The sequence below is a fragment of the Rhopalosiphum padi genome, chromosome 2 (assembly GCF_020882245.1).
Source record: "Rhopalosiphum padi isolate XX-2018 chromosome 2, ASM2088224v1, whole genome shotgun sequence".
Lineage (NCBI taxonomy): Eukaryota > Metazoa > Arthropoda > Insecta > Hemiptera > Aphididae > Rhopalosiphum > Rhopalosiphum padi.
Window position 1 is genome coordinate 65,328,822 of NC_083598.1, and position 14,231 is coordinate 65,343,052.

The following is a 14,231-nucleotide window of genomic DNA, read 5'->3' on the forward strand; positions in this document are numbered from 1 at the left end:
TTGACATGACATTTCTTCTAACCACTTTTGCGGTACAAACTATAAATGACATATTTTTGACCTATACAAAACGTCGCATACCAAATACATACGGTTTTTTTTTTATATAACTGTAAATCCTTGACAGTTTGTACGAAATATCATATTATCCTAAATGATGAACGATCGTGTTGACATCGGCTATAAAGTTATTCCTAAAATTTCCTTTGAATGATGCTATTATACATATAATATTTAATAATATATGATAACATGATTGTGTGAGTTTCGTGCGAGATTTTTAACTCTATTATTATACTTTGATTCAATTATTATTCACCATAATTTTGGCACTGGCGATTTTAATTCGTAAAAAAGAGTGACCAGATTGTATATAGGAATATTATTATTAATCATTATTCATTATACATATACAGCTATGTTACAGCTTATATAGCATACATACCTACCAATGAAACACATAATTAATTTAAACAGTCTAAAAATATTAAATACCTTCTTAGAAATGTAGAATGCCAGTAGAAACTTGATGGTCCTTTAGGGCCTATAGGTAATGGAAACCCCTTCACACATTAAATCCTAATGCTAGAATCAGACGCTAAAAGCTAAGGAAATAAATATATAATAATATTATTGTGTTATAACTAAAAAATGAATTAAAAATAATGACTAATAACATTGTATACTTACTTAAAAATGAACTTTTCAGTCATTTATTTTACTAAAGAAAAAAAGTTCTGGGGCATCTTATCTTGGATATGCATAAATACGCAACTATAGAATACCCTCTATGGTTAATAATTGTATTGAACTGTTTTAATAACACGTGTATCGAATGTCATAACTTATATTATAAATATATAATATATAAATATGTATAAAATAATGAAATACAAAAAATAGTATAATATATTATTATTATATTAATAAATTCCTACTTGTTCGTACAATTCCCCAAAACTGATAAAAATTGAAAAGTTTTTTAAATTTTTAAGAATTTATTTAATTTTTTGATTTGTAGTTAATTATTATTAATTATAAATTATAAATTATGTACTTTTTAAATACTGATATTTATATTTTGAAAATTAATTTATACTAAATAAAAGAAATATTGAAATACAAAATAATATTTGTAATCAATAAACGCGGTCAAGGTGGAGTTATGGAGTTACACCTACGTCCTAGGATGTCGTACATCCTCTCTCACCACGTCGCTGATTTTAACAGTTAATAATAATTTAATATAGTTACAGTAACTAAAAAGTAAATAATATCAGGTATACCTAGGTAAATAAAAAGCTTTCAAGAAATGTTACAATCTTGCATGCATTGTTGAAATCAAAATTTTTTTGTTTTGCTTAAATTTATTTTTATTTTTAAATTGTATTATTATCTCTTATTATTATTTTTACTTTTTTTTTTTTAAATTATTTTCTTGATATTATTCAATATTTTTAATATAGTTATACTCATATTATAAACTATGTAGGTTGAAGCCATAATATTGTGTTTAATGGCTATTATTAATACAGAACGTTGGTTAGGTAAAGTTAAAATAAAAAATCATTTTCTGAATTAAAACCACTATATATTTTGTTTATACAATTCGTATTTCATTTCGTGTAGACTATGTGTAGAACTACGATATAGACGTATGACATTTAGAATTACATAATAATATTTACTTTTTACGTGAAAACATTTTTCGACTTGACATTTAGTTTTGCGAGTGCGCACTTGATGAAACCTAGTGTATACGTTACGGATCCTACTGAAGTCGACTTTTGAGTACCTACATATATGACGCACATATTGTGTATACAGTACACCGTTCGTAATGGCAATAAGTACTATTATTATTATTATTATTATATATATACTTTATTTTGAACATATCGTCAGTGCGTAAAACATTTATTACATGCTATGTATGTGTACAACACATTTTTTCGATGGACTATGAAATTTACTGTCGACTCTTAAAGTACATTATGATTGTATAATACTTATGTATAATAACAATTAATTTGGCGATGTAATTTTACAACATATAATGCTTAATTATAATATATTATAGAAAATCGCGTTAATGGTTGGTTCATACCCCACCTTTATTCTAATATACATCAGCCGATAACAAACTGCACGTCATAATTCATCAATTATTCATCACATCTGCAGGTTGTGTTCTAATGATGTACATTGTCCATTGTTAATTGTTTCTATATCATAATATGAAATCTCTGTAGTATACTGTTACAGTCTATGCGTATATTTTTATTATTTATAATACTTTTATCGGTCAACGTAGTCGTTCATCCAATTATCATTTAAAACAGGTAGGTACTGATATTCGTGCATAGATTTTAATGGTGTGGCAGGGGGAGTGCATAGCCTATGCCATATAAGCGATTTCTAGGCCATAGATTTTAGGCATTCATTCCTTTTTTTCTTTCCATACATTTTTTTTTAATACACTCATTTAAAATACAATTAAAAAAATAAAACATAAACGTACTTATATATAATGAATAGCAAATATTTATGTTTGATAACAATATAACACTATTTGTTATTTAGTGATGGTTTTGCTATTAGGGGAACATGGGGCAAACTGGGGACGCTAATGTCTGTAAGCCTGTAATTTACTTAATAATCAATTTTTCTCTTTCAAATTTTTTTTACTCAATCTATAAGTCATAGTTATTAATTAGGCATTTATAATGAAAGTAAAAAATTATTTTTTTTATTAAGTATAAAAGGATGTAAAAAATTTACAGTTTGCCCCACTTTGCCCCACACGTGGGGCAAAGTGGGGACACCAAAAAAAAATCATTTAAATTTTATTTATTTAAATTAATTTTCCAACAAAACAAATTATTTATAAAAAAAAACATAAACATACTTAAATGTATACTTAACTTAACTTCACTTAAAGGAAATAAACATATAAATTGTAACTTTTTAAATACAATAAAACTAAAAAACAATTTTAGGAACAAAATTCACAATTGAACATTGTTTCAAAATCTTCTTCGATTCCAGCACAAAGACAATGAGCCCATTTTTTACACTGTCCACACTGAATCCACCCATCAACTGAAGTCGAGTAAGGCTCATCACAATACAAACACTTGTCATCATCTTCGTTGGTTTTAGTTTTTTTACTAAGGTTTTTCCTTGTTCTAGAATTTTTTTTTTTGCCGAACGATAAAGAACGTTTTACTTGTCTGGGTGTTGCACTTAATATGTTAGCAGCTAATAGATCATTTTTGTAAGGAGATTCTGTGAGAATTGCTGTTTTCCCTCTTCTCCTAGATATTCGTGCAGCGGTTTTATTACTTTTAGGAATAGGTTGAATTTCTTCAGGAGATAAAGCAAAAAATGATTTTTTAACTGATTTTTCAGCACCTGCTGACCAATGAGAACATCCTGGTGAACTATGCTGTGTTAGAGAAAGAGTTGAGTCATTATTTTGTTGTCCAATAGGATTTGAAATTGCAATATGAATGATGGGTAGACTATTATTTGTTTGTATGATTGGAGTTAACACTTCTGGTTGAATTGGGAGCTCATCGTTTGAAATATTTTGTTGATCTGTTACTGAAACGTTTAAATCAATGTCAGTAGCAGCACTAGCAAGGAAGTCATGTTCTTTAAATATGTTGGCATCTACTGGCCAAATGCCAGTTGCTCTAAAGCCACTGATAGCTGTTGTCATAGTTGATGCTTTTAAATATGCTTTACCAAAAAGCGATGCGATCTGAAACTGTGTGACTACTCTGTGGTCTTTAGCGTGCTCCCTAAGCCATTTCTTAACTTCATCACTGTAATATAAGCTAAGTGGTTTCATAAAAGCTACATCTAATGGTTGAAGTCTATGCGTGCAGTGAGGTGGAAAGCAAAGCAATATAACACCAGCATCTCTGGCTTTATCTATAAGTTCTAATGATTTAGTATGGGTAGCATGGCCATCTAATAAAAGTAAAACCTTATGGGTCTTAGATGCTCTAGAAAAAATTACAAATTTATCAAACCATTTAAGAAATAAATCAGTTTGTATCCATCCACTTGGATGAACTTCAGCCCATGCTCCAGGTGGTCCACCATCTATAAGTTCTGGTTTGTTTCTTACACGAGGAAAAATAAGCATTGGAGGCATATATGACCCATCAGCACCCATGCATATTTCAGCTGTTATCGTCTGGCCCCTTTCAGCAGACGTTATCGTTCCTACTTGTCGACGGCCACGGCATGCAATAACTTTACTATGAGATTTTGGAACACAAGTTATCCCAGTCTCATCAACGTTGAATATTTGTGAAGCTGTTAGTTTATTTTTATCCACCACTTCAGTTAACAAAGCAAAAAACTTACCAACTGCAACCTGATTGAAGCCTGATGCTCTAGCAGCTGACGTAGCTTCAGGTTGACGTAATGATAAATCTGAATGTCGCTTCATAAAGCCATACAACCAGTCTACTCCTGCTAAATCATCTTTACAAAATGTATGGCTTATATTATTTTTTACTGCTAATTGGTATGCTAAACTTCTCAACTCTACTGAAGTCAAACCAAATAAACGTGCTTCCATAGTCTTTATATACTCTACTAATTGTACCTCCTGCTCCTGAGTAAACACCGTTTTGAACCTTCCAAGAGCTATAAAATTATAAATTCAACTTCATTAATTTAACTTATTTATTCTTATTATACTTATTATACTTAATTATTCCATATTTCAATTTTAAATATAGATTTATTCTAAATGTTTGATAAAGTTTCAAAAGAAAAATTGAAATAAATTTAATATAAATTATTATTTTATTACCTTAAACATATGGAACCAACATTTTAAATTACTTTATTGTGTTTACTATGTTATTATAAATAAAAATAGGTTACCTTTTGTGCTAGCTTCAGCTAAATTATCAGTTGCTGCAAATTGTTTTACTCTTCTTTCTAGAGTAGTTTGAGGAACACCAAAAGATAATGCAGCTTTTCTGAATCCCATCTCTTTATTATTATATGCTAATATTGCAGACTTCATAGAGTCTTCAGACCATGAATGTTGGTTGGTTTTTCTTTTATAATGCCTAACCATTCTGAATTCATAGAATTTAAATTTAATAAAATTTGAAATATGGGGCAAAGTGGGGACGTCCCCACTTTGCCCCAGACAGGTGTAAACCACATTGCCCCAATTGATTAACTTACCTAGAGCCTTTGATTTGATTGTATTCAAATATTTAAATTGAAATAATTAAATTAAAACATTAAATCAATAACACGCACGTTTTAATAAAAAAAAAATTATTAAAAACGGATCACAACATAATTTAATAGATCAATAACAAATTATCAAATTTTATTATCAAGTAAATGATTACAGGCATATGTACAGTTTTTCATCGATTAATCGCAAAATAATCGATAGTTTGATTCAAAACTCTTATCACACAATCTGAGACGACCAAGGAAGCCATAAATCTAATAATATTATCAATGTTATACATTAATACCTAGATATTACGATGTCCCCACTTTGCCCCGGTACCCCACTTTGCCCCATGTTCCCCTATAAATAGAAATTTTATTTTTAAATGGTACCTAGGTATACGATTATAAAATTATAATTAAATGTAGAGCGAGATAGATAATTTGAATAAAAAATGAATTGAGGAAACAAGGTTAAAGTTTGAAAGTTAAGAAGAACCCACTAAATGTCTTGTGGTCCCAATTATGGATCTTAAATTCGGCTTGGGAATATCGTATAGCTGGCGATAAAAATTAAAACATGTTTGCGTATAATATATATTTATTTTTATATTATGTAATACTTTTTTTTTAACGGAACGAAAATGTTATAATAAAATAAATGTGCACAATCACGTGAACCAAACATAATCGCAATGGTATTTTTTTACTTGCTTGTATACCATTTTTACAGTCAATTGTAATGTTTTTTCAAAAAATAGCAAATATTGTTACATCATTTAAAATATACGTAACACTATAATATTGTGAGAGAAAAATAAATATACATCTTACATCTTATAACTTTTGATTCCATTGATTAATTTTAAGCTAACATTAAAAACAAAATTGTATTTAGAATATATATTATATATGATTAAAAAAATATAAGGATTTCAATTTAGCAAAAAAAAAAATAAATAAATAAGAAATTAAGTTTTTAATTCTTCTATTACAAGTACTTGTAACACTAAGTTACATCAATTTAACAATAATATAGATATAGTATAGACAGTGCGATTATTTTATTAGTAAACACTTATTATATCAAAAAATATTAACAATTTTAAAAATATTATTTTGGCTTTTAACATATAATTTAAAATAATTGAATACAAAACAACATTGTAAAAAAAAAAAATCGTCATTTTTTATTGTATATTTTTATCAAGTATTTTACTTTTTTGAATGACGGTATACACTTTTCAATTGTTATTATTTAATGAAACAGAATATTTTTCTGACAAAATTTAAATGAAAACATCGAATTTTGAATTAGAGTTTAAATCATGGAAAAGTAGTGGACTAACATCGTTGTCTCAAATTCAACTGAGAATATTAGTGTGGCTGACTAATCGGTTCACGCTGTATTTTATACGTGCAAACCATATACCTAGTCCATAAGCTACCACGGTATGGCGCCGACAGCTGTCATTAAATTATATTATGAACGATACTGGGCACGTGCGCAATATTATATATAGGTATAATATACATTATGCCTTTAATCCTACATATTATTGCTAACTACCAGTAAACGTACGCGTATACCTGTAAAATGACATTTTTTTCTAATGTTTATTATGCTGAACCATTTACACTGTAATTAAAACAATTATAGGTACGTACACATATGGATATATATAATATTATATTATAAAGGGTTATTCACCGAACATACTACATTTTTATCTATTATTGATGTATTTATTGAAATCCTGATTTTTGTGAAGTTTATATACTTTTTATAGTGATATATTATTACACACTTTATAATTATTAATTAATATAGGTACTATTTATTTATTCAGATTGTTATACCATTCTAAGGATTGTCTTGTGTTCAAACTTCTTTTATTCGAATTAGAACTATCCTTATTATTTTACTGTCAATTATTATAAGCACGTGATTTTTTTTATTCGACTAAATTAAAATTCGAATAAGTTATTTTTAAGTAATTAAACTTTCTTTTTATACCAATTGTAATAATTTATATAATATATTGGTTTTATATCTACTATAAAATATACGTAATATTTACTGTTTAGTATAGTACGCTTATTTGTTATTATAATATACTCGAACAATTTATATAAACATTAAGTGCTAATATATTATTAATTACTATATAATTTTCAAATTATCATAGTCTCCATATACTTGAATCTATTGTCACGGAATAATTATTCAGAAACTTTTCGTTCAAATTTCGATTAATATATTATGTTCCCGCAATGATAATAATTAAGAACTGTCAAGAATTGAATTGGTTGTTTTATTTAGGAAAATAATCCATTAACTATTATTTTTTAATCATTTATGTCAATACCTAATAAAATATAAATATAGGATATGATACTGTAGGAGAAAGAATCTTTAGTCCCAAAAATCCTTTAATCCTAACTGATTTTTCTTTTAATTTTAAACGACTTAAATTCCAATTAAAGTTTAATGTGACTAACAATCGATAAAGCACAAGGTCAGCCATGGAAACCGGAAGTCGATTGTTAATAAGTTATTTCATGAATTATCATCAATTCCTATAGCAAATACACTCAAAAAAATACATTAAAAAAATAATAATAATCTACCTAACAATTTAAAGCAAATGATAGCAGTTTTAATATTAAAATAAAAATGTTTGTATCTAACAATCCTTGATATTAGTAAATCACTCATTAAAATACGGATAAATGCATTATTATAAAAGGGAAAAATAAAGGTAGTACAATCGGTGCATGCATGATGAATCCATTGTAGGTACACTATTGGCCGTTGTACAGGTCATTACGTTATACTTGTCAGGAATCAAGCCGAACGTCAGTGTACGGTACTGCTGCACATTTCGCGACAGCAATAGTAATAATATTAACTGCAATTACAATAAAATAATAATAATAATAATAATGATTATATTATACATTTATATGCTAGCAGGTTTTGCGCTGTGGCGCGCGTGGATTTGTCGTTGGCGACGTGTAATGATCTGTGCAAGGAAAAAAAGTCGACGCGCCGGTGGAATACGAAAACAATTTGGCGAAAAAATGCGACTTGTCGCGAGACAGTACCTAATATTAATGTGTGTGGCGGAAAAATAAGAACGACAACGAGAAGGATCGGCTACGATAGGTTATTGGTATATAGCGGGGATTTTTTCCCCTTTTAATTAACCACCGTCGATTGGATAAAATACGGCGGAGGCTGCAGCGAGGCGGCGTCACGACGACGGACTTACGAAACCAAACCACGTACGCGAGCCGAGAGACCGCGAATCGGAAATATTACAGTACGCGAGTTTATACGTGTTTTTATACAGGCGTATCTACACACACACACACACACACACATTCACGATCCACGTGCCGACACTATTGCTCGAGTGTTTTCGGTTTATTATTATTGTTTTCGGAACGACAATGACACGGCCGCGTAAAAACGATAAACCGATTCATCGGTCGTTCGTGTCGTCGGCGGCGAATATATACGACGCGATAATAATAACAATCGTCAATATTCTGATGGCATACATGACTATGATAAAATAATATTATATAATATGATTTCATTTTAAATCAAATCTATAGAATTTTGCGATCTGCGAGCTTCACCGCGACGACGCACAAAGCGGTCCAGACAACCGAAGCGCCAAATTCCGACCGTTGACAATGCAAAAGGATTGAAAATATGAAGAAGCTGCTAAAATGATATAAATATTAGAAAAAGCCGCTTAAAAAGCTATGCGTGATCAGACTTTTACATTAAGTTTTGCAGAATCCTGAAATGTTCCGAAATGATTGTTATTTATTTTACAATATAACATTGATGTTAGGATCAATAACGCTATTGTGATCAAATATTAATCTGACTTGTAATGTTGATTAAAAAAAATGTCGATAATATTTTAAATTGTATTAGGTATACCTATGACTTTTAGGACTTGAGTCATAATCTTCATATATATATAGAGAGATTTTTTGTCAAAAATAAAAAATGCTGGTGTTGCTATAGCCTACTTATATACACCCGTAAAAACCCCTAAGTGTGTAGAGGTCGAAATTATTTAAACACTGTAAAAATGAAAACTGTGACAAAATTGTTTTACAGTATCATTAAACGTTATCTTGCAGTGATCAGTGGATACCATCGCAATTCAATCGTATTCTGTGGTGCAAAGGCAAAGGTTCTATTCCATTTTTTTTGTTTTTTTTTTTGTCATTTCAATAGAAAATGTCTATGTTTAAGTTATGTGATTGTTCGTAAATGTAAGGTAGTAATTATTCGATCAAATATATAGTTTAATTTTATGTTTATTTGAATAGTCAGCATTTTCGGATAATATTAAAAATTCAACTACGAAATCTGTATTTCTAACCTAACCGGCATCTCAACACTTATAATATTATATTTATACCTATTATACAGAAAAAAAAGCTTAAATTTCAGTTATAATTTACAAGCGTCTTTTTATAGATACGCATTACTATTATGTTCCGTAAAGAGCATGTATTCCAGTACATACTAAATGCATGTGCATTGTAACAATGAAAATATATAACCGTCAACCAACTTTACCCGGAGCAACATTTTTGAAAACCTCACGAAACGGAAAAATCATTTCCCTTTTGTTCGTATTTTGAAAGTGCAAAAACCTTCACCTACATTTATTGTGGTAACAATGATATGAACGTTACAATTATCGATAATCTCTCTGTTTCTCTGTCTCTGTCTCTCTCTCTGTCGGCTTTATTTGGAGGCCGTTGAGGCCCTCGGCTACAAAAGAAACTTCTTTCCATCTATATCTATCTAGAGCTATTTCACTATAGCATTGTCGATCTCTAGTTGTCTTAGCTCCTTCTTGCTTTTGTCAATATATCTCTGCTTTGGTCTTTCAATCTACCTCCTACCCTTAGGTGTCCAGTTAAATATATTATTTGTTCTCTATTCTATTAATTATTCTTCTGAATATTCCCTATACTTTAATATTAGATCTAATTTCGTGTGTTTGAGTCGTTTTAATTTTTTTTTGTCTATATTATGTTTTCCAAAGATTTTTTTCCCCGTATCAACTAGTTTTTTTTTCATTTTCCCGTGTAGTGAGCCATATTTCACGTGCGTTTATATTATTACTGGTCTTATTAATACTCTGTACAATCATTCTTTTGAGTTTTTTAATAGCAATTCGACCCTATTCACCTCGAGAACGGCATAGAAACATTTGTTCCCCGATGTGATGCGTTTTTTAATTTCTTCGTGATTATTGATTATCATTTATGCTACTAAGTTGGTACCTAAATATTTAAAATTATTTAATTCTTAAAAAGTTCAAATATATATTCGTTGACCTGTAGTCCAGCTGCCTTTTTACATATGACGTCCGTTTCTGTCGATACGCATGTCTTTTGTTTTATTCTTGTTATAGTGATTAGTGCCAGTATTTCGATGCTTTTCGTAACAAAAATGCACTTGGTTTTCAGATGCCTTGCTCATGTTTACTCAATCATACGACGTCATCAGCATTGGATTGCGATACTGTTCGGCATACTGAGACAATGCGTGTTCACCATAACTGTTTTTATTATGATATTATATAGTTATAGTTATTTTTATATACCTGCTAGTTTATAACAACACAGTTACATAGTTATATAGTTGTATGACCTAACCTAAGTAATTTTTTTATCTATCTAAAATTGTTTAACGCTTTGAACAATACGATCAAATTAATGTAATTTTAAGAAATCCCGCCAAAGGTATACATTGTCGACGAAACAAGATTCACTTACCACAGGTGCACAGGTGCACCTATATTAATATGATCAATAATAGATACCTGATATGTTCATATCAATGCCTAGTTTCATAATTCTATAATCTGACTGCAAGTGAACGAATATTCGGAAATCAGAATAATATTAATGTATAATATTCATGGCCGGATCTTGCATATATTTTACCCGGGGAAAAGTCTAAAATTAGCATGGTATTAAAAATAAACTGTTAATATATCTATATCCAGTTATTATTTGCTAATTTGGCGACGTACCTCGACCAATAAGACTTCCGGGACAAGTGCCCCGGTTTGCCTCCCCCCAGATCTGCCCTTGATATTTATATGTATTATACTTATACATACTTGATATATATTATAAAATCGTTACACGTATTACTACATATTACTATACTTACATTACTTACTGTTCGTTACTCGATCGTCGCGCCGAGATTAAACGGCTATGTACATAATACATATTAATAATATTATACGTGGGCAATTCAATTCAGTTGGTGGTAAGGACGGGGATAAGTAGACGTCGTCGGCGAGCTCAATAAAAAGAAATAATAATAATCGCGCCGTTAATTCCGATGAAAAATGCGACGACACGTACGATTATACGTACGTGTATCATATCATAGTGTACATAACATAGTCTACCTGAAATCAACTGCGCAAACGATATATTTATTTTTATATGATATTATACAATTTATAAATCATTATCCTTTTGTCCAGACGTAATAAATGTGCGTTTTATTCTCTCCATCTCCCTCTCTCTGACTCTCTCTGTCTCTGTCTTGTATTCATCGTCGTCCGTTCATTCATATATTATAATATTCGGTCTTACAGAGCAGCTCGCACACTATTATCATAATATAATATTATATCGTTCAATACGTTGTCGTCTTCCCACCACAACCGCCAACACCACCATCATCACCCCCCCCCCCCCACTAATCGACACGTAGTACTAATATATATATATACATTATATTATATTATATTTATTATAATATACGACTCGTCGTTATTAAAATATGTGGGAAAAACGAGAGGAAAAAACCGCACAATAGCCGCGCGCCGTATATTATTATTATCACACGCATAATATAATAATATCGTACCGTGTAAATACTTATTTGTGTACACTTCCGGCACTCGAGGAGCACACATCCGAGAAAAGATCCGATATCATAATATACGCGTGGTAAGTACACGTCTTGTTTACGCAAATTATTACGTATTGTTGTACGTGATATTGCGATATTATAACAATATACGTACCGTTGTATTATACGCAGGTCGTTTAAATTTTGCGTAACGAGACTGTGTACTGTACTGTCACTGGAAAATTTTTGCAAGGGAAAAATTTAGACGATCGTCCTGTATGATGACGTTATTATATTATTATGATGCACGCACGTCTCGCAGCTGTCGTCATCGCTGTCGCCGCTGCTTAAGTGTAATTTTATTATATTGCAATACCATATAAAAATATATGGTATTTATTATAATATGCGTATGCTGTATTTACATATTAAACTACCCTTTAGTTGTATTGAAACTTTGAGTGACCTCTAAATTGTAAACATACTTAAACTCGATTTATTCTCCTACTCTACGCATCGAAACCAATATATATATATATTTACAGGCTGATCCATTTAACTTAAAACATTCATTATTTCAGTAAATACTGACATTTTTGAAAATATTTTTCGTTCTTATAATATTGCGTCGTTTAAAAAAAAATTATATTTTTTCCATGTTTTAAGCTTTTACTCTTGAATGACAATATATTATATTTTTGATTTTATTTTTTGAAACAAAACATTATTCGATTTCGATCTTTTAAATTAAAATTTAGGAATTGTAGTTTATTACTTAGTTATACCTATACGGGCTATACGTATTGTCGTATTGAGTTATTTAGATACGCATAATAATAGAATAATTTATGGGACACTTCACTTCACTTATCCCAAATTTAAATACTTTTAAAAAAATTAAATTTTGAAAAGTTAAAGATTAATTAAACATTTTGAAATTTTCGCTTTTTTTAAACGATATAATGAACGTTATAATATTGGAAATAATGGAAAAAACTTATCATCGTCTTGCCCTCCAAAATATTTTCATCTTTTAGTTTTATAATATAGGTATAACTCTAGAACCAAAATTTATCGAGTTCTAATCAGGGGCGTCATTTAGGGGGGGTCAGGGTGTGCGGTTGCACCCCTTACTTTTAAAATAGTTTTAATTGGAACCTGCGCCCTGATGAAATAATGCATGATTATTAATTAATTATTTTAAATAATTTGATTTTTATCATAAATATGATATTTATGTTAATGCATTGATTCGGTCCATGATGTATGGAAATAATTGGAAGCAGAATAATGTACATAATATACGTAGTACATCTATTTTTATATGGCCTGGTGAAAGTTCAAAATAACCGGCTTGATACTTTGCACGCCCGAAAAAACCCCGAAATGACGCCTCTGGTTCTAATCTGACTGCGTAAACGCATTTTGTCTATGTCGTACGTGTGTAAGACAGAGATAACACATGTGGGTACTACGTTCTCTTATATAAATCATAAAAATGTTTAAAAAAATTAAAACAATATAGTAAAAATATATTATTCTTAGAAAATATTGTTTTCTGAGACTAAAAATTGTTAAAAAAAAAAAAAACAAAAAATTGTTTCGAAAAGTTAACAATTTTTTAAATAACAAGTGTCCTATGTTAAATAGATCGTGTGGTGAATAATAAACGAAATAATAATAAATTTATTACGATTGGTGATTTTGAGAGCTTAAAATTTTTACTATGCACACATCTATATATTTTATTGATATGCGTAACTAAATAAATAAAATGTTTATTGTTTTTAATTAAAAATAACTGCAGCAGTCATGTTTCTGTCAAATTATTTCATTAAAAAAACAAAATTGAAATAAAATATACTTATATTTTTGGTTTAAATGTATATTATTTTGGTTTTTTATTAATCTGAATTTTTTTTTCGATAAACACATTATTTTCATTTATATTGTATTCGCAGTTCAATATTATTAGTTAAGTACAGTTTTATTCAGCCTGTCAATAATAATATGGTTATACTTATTTAAACCTTAATTAATTATTTAAAATTTAATTAATTTGTGATAAATATAGACATCTTTCAAT

At 29.4% G+C, this 14,231-nt stretch overlaps 1 protein-coding gene across 1 annotated transcript; it reads right to left on the reverse strand.

Moving 5' to 3' along the window:
• Positions 1 to 2,727: 2,727 nt before the first annotated feature.
• LOC132923075 (uncharacterized) lies at positions 2,728 to 5,551 on the reverse strand. Its single transcript, XM_060986881.1, has 3 exons — positions 5,221 to 5,551; positions 4,909 to 5,108; positions 2,728 to 4,665 (listed from the first exon to the last, which is right to left on the reverse strand). The coding sequence occupies exons 2-3, from the start codon at positions 5,105 to 5,107 to the stop codon at positions 2,996 to 2,998; spliced, it is 1,869 nt and encodes a 622-aa protein (XP_060842864.1). The 5' UTR covers position 5,108; positions 5,221 to 5,551; the 3' UTR covers positions 2,728 to 2,995.
• Positions 5,552 to 14,231: the final 8,680 nt, after the last annotated feature.

What these genes read in the sequence shown, in the direction of transcription:
- LOC132923075 (XM_060986881.1), bottom strand. Translation starts at nt 5,107, where the DNA reads ATGGTTAGGCATTATAAAAGAAAAACCAACCAACATTCATGGTCTGAA. An exon ending in AGCTGAAGCTAGCACAAAAG is followed by an intron (nt 4,666 to 4,908) that starts GTAACCTATTTT and finishes ATAATTTTATAG; the next exon opens with CTCTTGGAAGGTTCAAAACG.